A 15,771-nucleotide genomic window follows, 5' to 3' on the forward strand; every position below is an offset into this window, starting at 1 on the left:
TAGTCTATTTGCAGTTAGACTAATTACAACTAGTTTAACTAAGTCAAACTGAACACAACTCCATCAACTCCACAATCAACTCCACCAAACTCAACTGATTGAATTCTAACTGAAGTCATGCATGCAACAACTCAACTGACTCATAAGAAAAGCGTATTTCCTTCTGACAGCTGCATGTGCCACCTCTGTAGCTCAAACTGAAGTGCTCCAAGAGAATAAGATCAAGTTTATAGTCCAAATATTATTATGAGACAATAATATTTGACTTTTCTATTTTTGACAGCCAGTCTAAAAATAGACTTTGATCACTCACACTTTGATAAAAAATAGAAGTCCATCTATTTTTCCCAACTTGACCAATCATCCATAAACGGCAACCTGCAATCCATAGACATGATCCATATGTCTAAAAATAGGCATAGTCTAAAAATAGACTTGCGCCAAAAATAGCCTGCGGGCCCACTTAGTGAAGGCGACTCTTTTCACTAAGCTCCATCATCTTGTTGCAATCTCAACACTCCCTCTCGACAAGATATGGATTATCAGCAACCCCTATCCTGCCTCGGTGGTACTCGAATTTGCTCTTGGTGAGAGCCTTCGTCAGAATATCAGCATCCTGATCCTCCGTTGGAATGTATGAAAGCAACATGATCCTCCGCTGCACACAATCTCTGATATGATGGTACCTGATGTCAATATGTTTAGATCTATCATGAAATACAGGATTAGTCGAGAGTTTAATGCAACTCTGGTTATCACAGTAAATCACAGTAGGATCCAAATGAGAACCGAACAAACCAACCAAGATCTTCCTCATCCATATAGCCTCGCATGCAGCCAAACTTGCTGCCATATACTCGGCCTCCGCTGAACTGAGTGCCACGGATCTCTGCTTCCTGCTGTACCAAGAAACTGCTGTCGATCCAATACTAAAGACCCCTCCTGATGTGCTCTTTCTGTCCGTTGGGCTCCCTGCCCAATCTGCATCCGTGAAGCCACATAGCTTCACCTCATCCTCCTGTCTGTACCACAAACCATATCCCGATGTGCCTCTCAAGTAGCGCAATACATGCTTGCCCGCCTTCCAGAAGAGTTTGGTAGGCTTAACCATAGCTTGTGAAAGCTGTTTAACTGCATAGCATATATCAGGTCGTGTATTGACCAAATACATCAGCGACCCCACCAACTGTCGATAAACAGTGGCATCCACTTCTTCTCTCGAAGTGGCATCCTCCTTCCTCCAACCTCCAGGAAGAGGAGTATCAACAGGCTTGCAGCCATGCATGTTGAACTTCTCCAGTATCTCCCGAGCATACTTGCCCTGAGAAACAAACAGTCCACCACTGCGCTGCCATATTTCCAATCCTAGGAAATAGTGAAGGAGGCCCAAGTCCTTCATCTCAAACTCTGTAGCAAGATCCTTCTTGCATGACAGTATCAACAGCTCATCCCCCGTTAGAATCAAATCATCAACATACAGTACAATGATAAGCAACTTACCCTCCACCACAATCTGGTATAGGTTAGGATCCGCCTCGCTCTTGGAGAATCCAAGTCCTGTGAAATAGCTGTCTATCCGTGTGTACCAAGCACGTGGTGCTTGCTTCAACCCATACAACGCTCTCTTGAGCCTGCACACATGCGACTCGCTGCTGAAGACCTCAAAGCCTTCGGGTTGCTCAATGTACACCTCCTCCTCAATGACTCCATTGAGGAACGCAGTCTTCACATCCATCTGATGAATGTGCCATCCCATCTGCGTTGAGAGAGCAAGAATCGTCCGTATGGAAGAATACCTTGCGACAGGTGCAAAGGTCTCCTCATAATCGATCCCCTCAATCTGTGAAAAGCCTCGGGCAACAAATCTTGCCTTGTACTTCTCCACACTCCCGTCAGCTGCCTGCTTAACTTTGTAGATCCATCTCGAACCCACCACTGATTTCCCTTCCGGTCTAGGAACAATCTCCCATGCACTGTTTCTGACAATAGAATCATACTCTTCCACCATGGCGTCTACCCATGCAGGATCCTCCACAGCTTCCTCGAAAGAGGATGGCTCAGTCACAACACACTTGCTCATAAGAGCCATGTATCCAGTGTACCGATCAGGTGACTGTCTCTGCCTGCGTTAGGCTGTAGGTGGTCCTACAACTTTCTCTGCATCTTGAGCCAGTCGCTCAGCTTCTGTCAAGCGCTTTCGCCCTCTGATGGTTGGTGCTGCATGAGTGGTCTCTTCCACTCCATGAACCTCGTCCTGTGGCTGATCCACGTCCTGAAGCTCATCCTTAGGAACTAATAGCTCCTCATTTGCATGCAAGTGTAGCTCCCTATCAAGCGAACACTTCATGGCTTTCTCCTCCTGAAATTTTATATCCCGTCGCACAACAGTTTTACCACTGTCTGGCAAATACACACGATAGTTGTGGGGCGTATCAATGTACCCCAAAAATATCCCAACCTCTGCGGTCGGCTCCAACTTCTTCCTGGCATCCTTCGTCACATGCATGTAAACGTTAGCACCAAAAAATCCTCAAATGAGAAAGATCAGGCTTCTTACCAGAATAAGCCTCCTCGGGTGTACTCATGCCAAGTATCCTATGAGGACAACGGTTCTGCACATAAACTGCTGTATTGCATGCTTCCGCCCACAAGTGAAGGGGTAGGCCCTGATCATGCAACATTGCCCGTGCAGCACCCACGATCGTTCTGTTCTTCCGCTCAGCTACCCCGTTCTGCTGTGGGTTATGGGGAGCTATGAGCTCTCTACGAATCCCTTCTGCCTTGCAGAAATCCTTGAACTCGTCCGAGATGTATTCACCACCATTATCGCTCCTAAGAGCCTTCACCTTCTTCCCCGACTCCTTCTCGACCAGTGCTTTGAATTCACAGAACTTTGAATATGTCTCGCTCTTCTTCTGCATGAAGAAGATCCAGCACTTACGAGAGAAATCATCAACAAAAATCACATAATACCTGTGTTTTGCTGTCGAAGCAATTGAGAAAGGTCCACACACGTCTGTGTGAATTCTCTCAAGGATCGTTGTGGCGCGACTATCCTTCTCGTGAAAGGTGGCTTTCACAAACTTCCCCAAAGTACACCCCTTGCACTGATCTGACTGCACAAGTGTGCCTTTAGGAAGCCCTGTAGTGATCTGCTGCAGTATCTTCAAGGCTCCATGGTGAAGGTGACCCAATCTCCTGTGCCACAACTCGCCATCATCTCGGCTCACCAATCCTTCTGCCTTGCCCGCCATTGCTGCGCATCCATCTACATGCAACTGATAAAGGTTCCTCACTCGAACCCCTATCTTCCGGGTCTCACCAGTTGTCTTGCTGCGCAGGAAGGCCTTTCCCTCGCTGAAAACAACATCATACCCCTTGTCTTCTAACATCGCCACTGAGATAAGATTCTTCTTCAATCCTGGAACATGCATGACTTCCTTCAATACGAAGGGTTTACCAGACTCCCTCTTAAAGGAAATGGTACCGATACCGGTCGCACTGTATCTACCATCATCGCCCATCTCGATGTGCACTCCAAGATCTTTGTCCTCTAGATCAAAGAACAAATCTTTATCTCCTGTCATGTGAAAAGACGCACCACTGTCCAAGAACCACACGGATCCCATCACACTTGAAACCAAGCATGCGATCAATGAAAAATCAAGCTCAAATTGAGAAGCTAAGGCCTCTCCCCCTGCAGATCCAGCAGCTTGCTTGTTCTTCTTCTTCTGCGGACAATTTGTGGCATAGTGTCCGTGCTGGTGACAGTGAAAACACTTCACCTTGGACATATCCTGCTTCTTGCCTTTCGCACCAGACTAAGAAGCTTTCTTGCTCTTCCCTTTCTTTGCTTTGGCAACCAAAGCACAATTCTCTTCATCAGCTCCCTTTGACGAAGATCCGTCCCTGGTACTCCGCCTGATCTCCTCCTGCACAAGATCTGACCATAGTCTTTCCCATCCTGGCAATTTCTCCCGACCATTGACAAGGTCCTGATAGGAATGCCAACTCTTCGGAAGACCAATGAGAGCCAAGCTCACCAAGTCCTCATCATCGACAGTAACCCCCACACTTCCCAGCTCATCTCGACACTGAGTGAACTTCGTGAGATACTTGGGAATACTGTCACCCTTCTCGCATTTGATGTTTCTGAGTTTATCTTTGAGCGCCAGCTTCCTCTGATCGCTCTTGCTTTGGAATAATTCTGTTAATGATTTCCACATCAAATATGGAGTAGCCTTTCCATGGAGGCTGGACACAATGTGATCCTTCACGCCCTCCAACAGAATCCTTCGACATTTTGCGATCTTCTTTTGCCAAGCATCAGCTTGAGTAGCATCAGTAGGCTTTGGGATATCCGTATCTATGAACTCCTTCAGCCCGTTATCATCCAATACTGCCTCCATCCTGTCCTTCCATGCAATATAGTTTGACCTGCGCTCAAGAGCATACTCCAATCGCAATCCGTTGAAAGACATCGCTGCGTTGTCACCAAGAAAACACTGCTGCAAATTCGAATTCCACCAGCAACCAACTCAACCGCCTCGGATCTAAGATTCGTGAGAACACAATATTTCTCGTACAGAGATTGACTGTATGGGCATTCACCGGATATCTCACCTTCCAAAGGAAGGATGAATCCAGAGGCTACCTGGCCCGATTACAGACTCTGCCTGAAGAAATAGAATGTAAACACTTCTTGAATAGTAGATCTGATGATCAACAGCTCCGATACCATGTAGAAACCTTTTCTACAAATCATCTAGCGCTGATACCATGTAGAAATTTTGAATAATTTAACACATATTCAATAGAGATTATCCTAATCATGTACTATTGCGGAATACATACACAATACATAAGCTCCTCTACGTTGATCATCAATATAGCAGCATCAATAACAATAAAACATCAAGAGCATTCACACATTAACACAGTATGTAACCCGGGGAAAGCATCTCACTAAAAACCCCAACTATCTGTATATTAATGATTGAGAACATGTAACATTACAAAGTACAATGCTTATCACAAGCAATCTAGTACCAGCTCCACCTGTTACACACAATGCAGCTCAGATCTGATCTCCAAATCTATTCCACTGCTTGCCTGCCTCCACTGCTCAATACTTGCTCAAGAACTGATGAGAATGGCTTACCAAACTCGTATTTCACCTCAAAATAATCACTCACACTTTGTTGGACGTGAGCAAAGGCTACAATACTGGGCAAATACGTGAGCAAACTCATTGGCATACTCAATCCCTTGATTGTGCAAGATCTGGTGCACAACTATTGTCACAACTGATAGCAATCTGATTCTCTGCCACCTGTCCCTGTTGAACTGAACATGCACTGACATGCAACTGAGTTAAATAATGTATTCATTAGTTGCATCATGAGTTAATAATTAGTTTAACAACCCATCATTAGTCTATTTGCAGTTAGACTAATTACAACTAGTTTAACTAAGTCAAACTGAACACAACTCCATCAACTCCACAATCAACTCCACCAAACTCAACTGATTGAATTCTAACTGAAGTCATGCATGCAACAACTCAACTGACTCATAAGAAAAGCGTATTTCCTTCTGATAGCTGCATGTGCCACCTCTGTAGCTCAAACTGAAGTGCTCCAAGAGAATAAGATCAAGTTTATAGTCCAAATATTATTATGAGACAATAATATTTGACTTTTCTATTTTTGACAGCCAGTCTAAAAATAGACTTTGATCACTCACACTTTGATCAAAAATAGAAGTCCATCTATTTTTCCCAACTTGACCAATCATCCATAAACAACAACCTGCAATCCATAGACATGATCCATATGTCTAAAAATAGACATAGTCTAAAAATAGACTTGCGCCAAAAATAGCCTGCGGGCCCACTTAGTGAAGGCGACTCTTTTCACTAAGCTCCATCATCTTGTTGCAATCTCAACACTTATAAGTGAAGGACCTTGCTAATTCCATTATTTTCTATAATTTTTGAATGTAGTAACATGGGAAATTAATCGATAACTAGGGACTCGCTTTGAGTGATGAAATACCTCTGAAACTATTATCTGATTGAAACCTCTTCTCCATAGTCCAAATAATAATTAAAGAGGTTTAAAATCATAAAATTGCTTTTCTATGCAAATTGACCCACATTTGCCAAGTTCTTTTGAGGGACACAAGTATCTACTGTATCATTGAAACTTGACGTTTCTGACCCAGCTTGTCTTACACAGGGAAACCTTGCAGCCTTGCTAATCTAGCTTGGCAATGCATAGTCCTGCAATTGAATGAACATATTGATTACAACATTGGATTTCTGTTATATCAATGTTTAGTTAGGGCATAGAAGAGATTTGAATTTCATAACTTTTTCTTCTTATACTTTGATCCCATCTGACAACTCTTTTGTGGACAATGCAGAAGCATAAGTGCATCCCATTAGAAGACCTTGCTGCAGAATTCAAACTCCGAACTCAGGTTCTTATTTATATATTTATAACTTTGTGTATTATACATCCATATGTACACGCACATGAATGGACAGAGGCACTTGTTCCAGTTAGTGATGTGTTTTGTATGTCTTGCTTTCATGAGATGACTATGCTTTCTACCTAAATGCTATTAGCTTAGGATATTTTTACCCGTACTGACTTTGGATATGTCCTATAAGTGAAGTATATCTTATAATATTTAATAGAATTATTTTTTAAAATAATTGGAGACATGTATTCCATTTTAATTTATAGTGGCATACTGCATAACAAGCATTTGGCTTTACTGTCAGACTCTTTGAATACACCAACTGCATTTTGAGAAGCATGATATTCAATAGAGATGTGAATTTTATGATGGGAATGACTTATTCTGTTTGAGTTATGATTGTGGATAATGCTGTATGATTCATGAAATAGGAAACTATAGATTTGCCTTATGCAGTTGGTTGTCCTTGGTACTTTAGCAAACTGTGAAGGTTTTGATGAATTCACCAAATCAGTCTCTTTTAAGTTTTTTTAATAAGAAAAATGAGGATGGTTGTATGTATAGTTACATTGGATAATCTGGGGAATAATCATGTAATGGTGGTTGCTATCTTTGTGCAGTTTGATGGAGAACATTCGTTTGGCTAGTCTGACATGATTTTGTTGCTTCTAAACAGTATATATACTACAATAAAGTAGAAAATAATAGAAAGCTTCTGTGCACACACCATTAGAAAAGAATGGCAAAATATAGTCCGTTAATGGAAATATATTATGTTGTTTAATTCCTTCTTATTTGCAACCCATTACAAGCAATGGCCAAGTGCATGTACGAATCCTGGTGATTGCTTAGTCCTGTGTTTTAAATTTAGTGGAGCATGCAACTGTCACTAACGTGGTATAGTAGAAATGTAAAGGTAAGTTATAAATGTCATGTTTGCTAACTGGAAATGCATCTTATAATTCATTGAAAATTGAAATAGAAACTTTATTAATGTACAAAATAGATCAATGGGACTTGAGAACACTATGCACTACTAGCTATAAATGAGTTCCATATCATATCTTGCATGCAAAGAGAACAATAAAGGAAATGTTAGTGCTCAATCTAGATCTGAACAAGTAACATTAAAGCATAGCTATCAAAAGGGGTAAGGTCAAAGCAAATAAGATCCACCCCCACCACTGACACAGAAAAGTAAAGAGTCAACCAACCGTTCTCATCATCTTTGACTAATGGAGATGATGAGGTGAGCAGCCTAGTCTAATGGGGACCTTGAGGCTAGGCCTTGGTAGTCTCAAAGCCCTCCCATTGGTGCTCGAGAAAGATGCCCATCAAAGCAGAGACACTCCTAGAATCCAAGGCTAAGGAATCCTTGGTAATATTAAAGAAGATAGTTATTTGTAATGAACAGGGTTTGTATACGCAGCAGAATTATCAGAATATCTGAAATATGTAAAAATCCATTATAGGACAAGTGGTATATTTATATAAAGAATGTTGAATGTACAAGGGATATGAAATTACAAACGAGGGCCCTGCTTATATACTATCCAAGGTGCCCCTTCATGAATAGTCATGTCCTTTGGGACATGTCTTTTCAATAACTAATTATTATTTAATTAATCATTATTATTATTATTATTATTTTTTTTTTACTAGAGGAATCGGCAACATCGATGGTATCGTACTCGCGTTACACGGGGTCGAATCCCATCGGCTACCTCTATAACCTCTAGGAGGGTCCGCCCAGGCCGCCTTGAACGTCCCTCGGGTTTTCTTGGGGTTTGAACTCGTGACCTGCATAGCTGCACGAACGACTTAACAAATCGTTCGCTTTCCACTAGACCAAACCCCCACGGCCTATTTAATTAATCATTATTATGATTATATTATTTATATATATATATTATATATAAAATAATACAAATAATGTAAAATAATAATAATAATAAATAATGATTAATTAATAACTAGTTAATGAAAAGGTATGTCCCTAAGGACATAACCGTTGGTGAAGAGGTACTTGCCTAGGGTATATGGAGATGATGAGGTGAGCGGCCTAGTCTAATGGGGACCTTGAGGCTAGGCCTTGGTAGTCTCAAAGCCCTCCCATTGGTGCTCGAGAAAATTGCCCATCAAAGCAGAGACACTCCTAGAATCCAAGGCTAAGGAATCCTTGGTAATATTAAAGAAGATAGTTATTTGTAATGAACAGGGTTTGTATACGTAGCGGAATTTTCAGAATATCTGAAATATGTAAAAATCCATTATAGGACAAGTGGTATATTTATATAAAGAATGTTGAATGTACAAGAGATGTGAAATTACAAACGAGGGCCCTGCTTATATACTAGCCAAGGTGCCCCTTCATGAATAGTCATGTCCTTTGGGACATGTCCCTTCAATAACTAATTATTATTTAATTAATCATTATTATGATTATATTATTTATATATATATTATATATATAAAATAATACAAATAATGTAAAATAATAATAATAATAATAAATAATGATTAATTAAAAACTAGTTAATGAAAAGGTATGTCCCTAAGGACATAACCGTTGGTGAAGAGGTACTTGCCTAGGGTATATAAGCTGGCCCTCACCCTCTTTGTAATCATCTCATATCTCACATCAATTTTTATATAATATTCAATATACAATTATTTGTCATACAATGGATGTTTACGTCTTTGAAGTATCTTGAAGCTTACTCTGCTGTGTATACAAACTTTGTTTGTTACATTGGTATCAGAGCCACGTTCTCCGATCCCGACCATTGGCCATTAAAGTTTTCGTCAACCTTGTTGTTGTCACATTGAAGCATTTCACTACATAGTTGGAGGTTCTCCATTCTACTAGTTTCACTATCAGGCCTTTGGCTATAGAATTATTATGTGATATTCCCACTTACCAATATTGCTAAGGGGAAATATCTATTTTTGCCAATTTTGTCATATTTTGCATTTTCACTTAGGAAAAGTGGGTTGCGGGACCCCACTTGAAGTTTTGAAGCTAACGCAAATGCCCAACATCGGAGAAAGGGAAAAATCGAATGGTTAGTGGATGGTGGGGACCACACCAAAGAGGGAATACACACCCCTCTAGGAAATATGCACTCTTGGAGGGAAAGGATGGAGGAAATCGATGGTTGGGTCCTATTGACCACGTCATGTCAACTATTCCATATCTGTACATTTTTTCGCGCATGTATTTCCATCATGTCTGAGCACTCAGATGATCCACAGATTCATCATTATCAACTATATGTACACTGGAGTTTTGTAAACCCATTTTGCATTTTGTAATGTAAATGATCGTAGTAAGACAAATGTATGTAATAACCTAGGTAAATTTATTTTTCCAGATGATGATTTCTATCCTAGGAGGTTTTTAATCTCACCGATTCATGTGTGTTTCTAAAGACGGATGATCGACAGAGTTTTTCCCTCCAGCCTCACCCCAAAACTAGCGTGGATTTTTTCGTCAAGATTTTAAATGAGTCATAGTGTTATTTATTGAGTTTCTGTAAAAGTGATTTGGTAATAATTCTAACTATTTGGTTAGATTATTTTATTACAAATCACTTAATCTACTAGATCATATTTTGTGTCGCAGAAATAGGGAATTATTGAGGGTCTATAACGAACGGGTATTTCCCCCTTCATGGGTTAGAAATATAATATATCATGTAAAAATTATTTAGTGCATAGTTCATCATAGTTAGACACTATGGCTAAATATTAGAGGGTTGGAAAAATTAATAATCCCCTCATGAGTCAATTAATTAAATTTTTTGGTTAAAATAAATTAAAATGCTAAAGCCAGAAATTTAATTAATTTAGGTCCTAGGAAAAATTAAATTCTCCAACATTTAAAATTCGTGGGTCTTAAAGTTTTTAATTTTTAGAGGTCTTCGGCCAAGGGAATATTGAAATTTCAATATATTTTGGACCCTTGGGCCATAGTAGTTAAGTCAAAGTCAACTTTTTGCGGCAATTAACTCAAAATAATCATTTTTGAGTTAATTAAAAGGAAATTAAAATTGAAATTCGAATTTCCTCAAAAAGTAACTTTATTTCAATGGTGATGATTAAAAGATCATTTGATCTTCATCTACGATTGAGATTGCTTTGACGAAGATCAAGCCAACTAGCTGTTGGAGAATTTTTCTGTAAATGAGAGGTCTCTCTCCATTATTTGGATTCGATTTTTGAATTGTGTACTTGCTCTAAGAAATCTCTTATAACTTTTTCTGGTTAATAAAACACAAAGATTTTGTGGTTTCAGATTGTGGTGTTTCTCTTTCAGATTTATGTGGTAATATTGTTCTTAATACTTGCTGTTTTTATTTGCATTTGCTGGTTAATAGCCTTTGATGATTTATTTGTATACATGTATCTTGCATAGATTTCTGAGTTTTTTAGAATATCATTTTAATTTGATAGAAGTAGTAGGTATCTCTATTTCTTGATAATTTTATGATCATTTTTTAGATCTCTATTAATCTAACAAGCAAATTTAAGTGTGCAGAAGTTATCATTCAGAATTTGGGCGTTTGGGGAAGTCCTCAGCTGGACCAACTGACTCTCAGTTTACAGAATCTAAAAGAGCCCACTATCTTTTTAATTTCTGAAGTCATTTTATAGAATATTTTACTTGCAGGGTTTTTCTTGGGCTTGTGCCTCTTTAAAATTTCAAATTTATTTCTAAATATTGTGCAAAAATTTGTTTAAATCTGGCTAATAGAGGGTTTTGATTTGTAGAATATTATTGTAGATTTGTAAATAGAAAATTTCTAATTCATTGGGGTTCTGGGTATTTCATATTTTTGTATATATATGCTTTGGGGTTTTTTGTTTTTTATGTGTAGGAAAAATTCTGAACATTTCAAGTGATTTTTGTGGATTCCGGAGAGAGATCTAAGCCCCGGAGGTTATCTCCATTTTGTTTGCAGGTTGAAGAAAATTTGCAAGAAGATCGTGGGCAAATATTTTTAGGGCCTTGAGGCCTTGTGTTGGCCATCTCCCATGTCCTTTCAGCCTCCCTTTCTTCACCCTCCTTTATCACTAAATTTTCTCCATAAATTTCCCTAAAAAAATTTAACAAATTTTAACAAAAAAATTATGAGTTTGGCATTTGCATTGGAGAATTTTCAATGACTTGGGCAGCCCATCTTCAAGTGTCTTCAAGCCCCTAGGGGCTGACTAGTGCACATCCTCTAAACTCTTACCTCTTTCATTGATCTAATTGAAAACAAAATTAATACTGGCATAAAATTTTAGTTATCTGAAATTTAGCAGCAAATTAGTTTGCATCTTTCACTGCATTACATTTCAGAAATATAATTACTTTCAGAAACTTTTGCATGCTATTTTCTGAATATTATTTCACTGGTTTTTTTAGTAATTTTCCGAGTTTTTAGATCAAATACATCAATAGATCAGAAAGAATTAAACTCAGAAATTTTCTAAATTTAGCAGTAGATTTAATTTACATTTTTACTGTTGTTTAATTGCAGAAATAGAAGTTAGTTTCAATAACGTTTGCAAACAAATTTCTGAAAATTGTTTTACTGCTGTTCAATAGTTTATTTATGAGTTTTTTAGATCAAATACATCAATAGATCAGAAAGAATTAAACTCAGAAATTTTCTGAATTGTAGTTATCAGTTTGTCATTTAAAATTTTCTGCTGTTATACATAGAAATTTCTGAATATTGCATGGTTACTAGACTGCTGATTTAAAATATATTGTTGGTATTAACACTTATTTTAAGAGCATATTTCTAGATTGATATTTCATTGATGTAATCTGAGTTTAAGCACTTAGTTTAATTTCTGAAGTTCATTTGTTTTTTACATGCTTATGCAAGTAGGACTAATCTAGTTTTACTTATGCATCTAATGATCTTGATTGAGTATTTCATACAAATGAATTTTTGAATTTAAAGGTGTTTTATTCCAGCGTTTTACATTTCAGTCCATTGTGCATTTCAGTAATTATTTGTGCAGATTTTATATTTTACAATGTTGGTAAAAGTACTTGCTTTCACATTTAGATCACCACTTTTCTGAGCTTTAATTTAAGTAACATTTAAGACATATTTCAGAAATAATTTTAGGTCCTCATTTAACTAAAATTAACTAAGTCCCTGGATTTCACATAGTTTTAAATTTTGCATTTGCATATGAGACAGTCGAGTCTTTTCAGCGACAGTTTATCATCCTTTACTTGAACTTTATTTTCTTCGCAAAATAGTTGACTCCACAAGGCACTGATATCACTTTTTTCAAATCATTTTGAATCCTTAAAATCTTGCGCAATTTAAAACAATTATTGGTTGCTTCGCTGTGTCTTCCAAGTTGGTTGGTTCCCAACTAATCTTTCATTTTTCCATTTACATAGGGTCTACCCCCCTTAGTCTGCTATTGGGAGAAAACTCAAACAGTGATTGGGGATCAGTGTGATAGCTCTTGATCTGAGCCGTTGTCACGGTGCCTAGACATTTTGTGCGACAACAGGTCCCACATGAGCAAGGGGGAGGCACAATGACAATAGGAGGAGACACTCATTTTGGGCATCTTTTGTCATTTGGGCATTCACTCTCACGAGCAGGCTTGAGCTGGAAGCCAAGTCTGCATGTGTTGTTGAGCACAAGAGATTTTCAGGCGAGAATCTCACCCTTGCTTTGGTGGACCTCGAGTGCCAACCCTAGGAGGGAGTCTTCATCATCTCCAGCCTGATCTGGGAGCATTTTTAGCATGTTGTGGGGCTTGTTCAGTAGAGGTTGCGTGGGCTTGCGCAGTACCTATTCGTGCCACATGTGGGACACTTGGAGGAAGAGGAGTTTGGGGTTGAGACTTGAGGAGGATCAACGGAAGGGGATTTGCTGAATTCCTTGGCCATTTTGGAAGCATTCAACAGTGGAATTTACAGGTGGGCCGAAGTACCCAGCAACAAGGGAGGTAGGAGAAATTGGGCTAAATTTCCAAGGTTAGCATTTGCCCAAACCCTTTTTGGGTTTTGGTATGTTATTGGAGGGGAGATCGAGGTTAATTTCCTAGATTTTTTTGAGCATTGGAAGGGGTTCAAATCAACCATTCTTCTCAACCAGCAGTTTAGTTTCTGGGTGATCAATGCAGAGCCATAGAGGGAACAACTACACAACAGTTGGGGCACTTGCTTCCATCACTTGGGCTTTGCTAGCTTGCCTTGGGCAAGCCTAGGTGCATGCCTTCTGATCTCACATTGTACCCCATCATTTATCTTAATAAAATGGCTCAGCTCAACACAAATTTTGGCATTTTCTGGGTGTTTAATATTGTGTGAAATTTGTGTGTGTTTTTGCTATGTTTGCTTTGTTTATCATTGTAAATTTCCCTTAGGAATATTACAGTGGTATCAGAGCTCATAGTCTTGGCTCAGCCTGTGGGAGCAACTTAGTCTATGACACCAGAGGATAAGCAAAATGTCACTTACAGGAGGTACAAGTATAGAAGCAAGGAAAGGCAGCTGCAAATCACTCCTGATCCAGTGATCGTTGAACCGGAGGTTGAGAGGCCAGACATGGGGGATAATGGGGGAGACAAGATGAGTAAAGAAGAGGAGTTTGCCCAACATCTTCTGAAGGCCATCAACGATCTGTCTAAGGGCATTAATGAGCTGCGACAACAAAATTGCAACAACAACAAGGGCAAAGGGATTCAGGGAGAAATCCATTTGGGTGAAGGCTCAGGCACTTCGCACCATCAGGCAACAAATCCACCCAACGCACCACTTATTTCTAGCACACCGCCTAGATCTACCATCCCACATTTCTAACATCTGGTGCTGGAGGGCCACAAGGGCAGGAGGAGATGCCCATGGGGGACTATTTTGTGGAGTATCAGTCCTATGGGCCCAATTTCAGAGATGCCATCACCTTCAGGGACTTTTTCCAACTCAAGGGCAACAATAGGAGCAAGGGACAAAGTGGAGGAGGCTACACACATGGCACTGACCTTCAGCGCACGATGGGGAGATTATTCCTCCCAACTTTTGATGGCTCAACCAAGAGCTCAGCCAGGGCATGGGTTGAGAAGTTAGATGTTTATTTTCAGCTCAACCAGATGACAGAGGCGGAGGCAATCAAGATTGCCATGCTGCACTTAGAGGGGGAAGCCCATGATTGGTGGTTCCATGGATTAAACACGATGGGGCATGCAGGAGTTACGACCTATGATGATTTCACCTGGAGGGTATTGGAGCGTTTTGAGAGGAGAGACCCGGAGGAACACTTTGGAGAGCTGACACAACTCAAGCAGACTGGGAGTGTTGAGGCCTATATCTCTGAGTTCCTGAGATTGTCAGTGATGGTGCCTAATTTATCAGAGGCTAGGAGGGTCTTCATGTTCTTGGAAGGGCTAGCAGAGCCACTGAGGGGTTTGGTGAGGTCCAACAGGCCCACTACTTTGCAGGACGCAGTTGGTAGAGCCTGAGACTTGCAGGATGCTCTACCCAGGGCCAAAGCGCAGATACCACCCAGGCAGGTGTTCCAACAGAGGGGGAGAGACACTAGGGCTCCACCACTGAGAGCCAACCAGGGGCGTGGACAGTTGGATGAGGAGACTCAGAGAGATCTACGGAGGAGGAAGCTATGCTTCACCTGTCAGGAACCTTGGGCACCAGGCCATAGATGCACAGTGGGCAAGGCCCATTACATTGAGGTCTTCTTTGACAGTGACCAGGAGGATGACGTAGAGTTGGAGATGGGTGGAGATGACAACATGGTACATACAGAGAGGGGACCATCACCACCTCCACCACTAGGGGGAGCCTGTTTCACACAAGCAAGAAGGGTCCTTGCGTCCTTACGTGGGGTACCTAAATTTTTGACTTTGAGGATTAGAGGCACTGTGCAGGGGCAACGTGTCTTAGTCTTGGTGGACAATGGGGCCACCCACAATTTCATCAATGCACAGATGGTCCAGAGGAGGGGTATCACAGCGGAGGAGGGGTTCCTTGCTTTGACAGTGACTATGGGGAACTATTTAGTGACGAACCATTTCTACCTGGTGGATGTACCAGACAACAATGTGGTGATGGGTGTCCAGCGGCTTTATTCTCTTGGTTGGGTCACTATTGATTGGCGGAAGTTGGAGATGGAGTTTACAGGGTCGGATGGCAAATTGGTTGTTCTGCAGGGCATGCATTCTTACCCTCCATAGACAGTCTCAGCGCACATGATGGAGGTTGACCTGATGCATGGTGACACCGAGTGAGTGGTAGAGTTGAGG

At 40.3% G+C, this 15,771-nt stretch overlaps 1 protein-coding gene across 1 annotated transcript in view; it reads left to right on the forward strand.

Moving 5' to 3' along the window:
• LOC149251573 (DDRGK domain protein) overlaps positions 1–15,771 on the forward strand; it is a 123,459-nt gene that overhangs the window by 92,473 nt on the left and 15,215 nt on the right. The window contains exon 6 of the mRNA XM_089459514.1: positions 6,427–6,483. Within this exon, the coding sequence (XP_089315640.1) occupies positions 6,427–6,483 (57 nt within the window). The remainder of the gene's footprint in view (positions 1–6,426; positions 6,484–15,771) is intronic.

This window comes from Pinus tabuliformis, chromosome 7 (assembly GCF_031772625.1).
Source record: "Pinus tabuliformis cultivar Carrire ecotype Pingquan chromosome 7, CPIR1, whole genome shotgun sequence".
Classification (NCBI taxonomy): Eukaryota; Viridiplantae; Streptophyta; class Pinopsida; order Pinales; family Pinaceae; genus Pinus; species Pinus tabuliformis.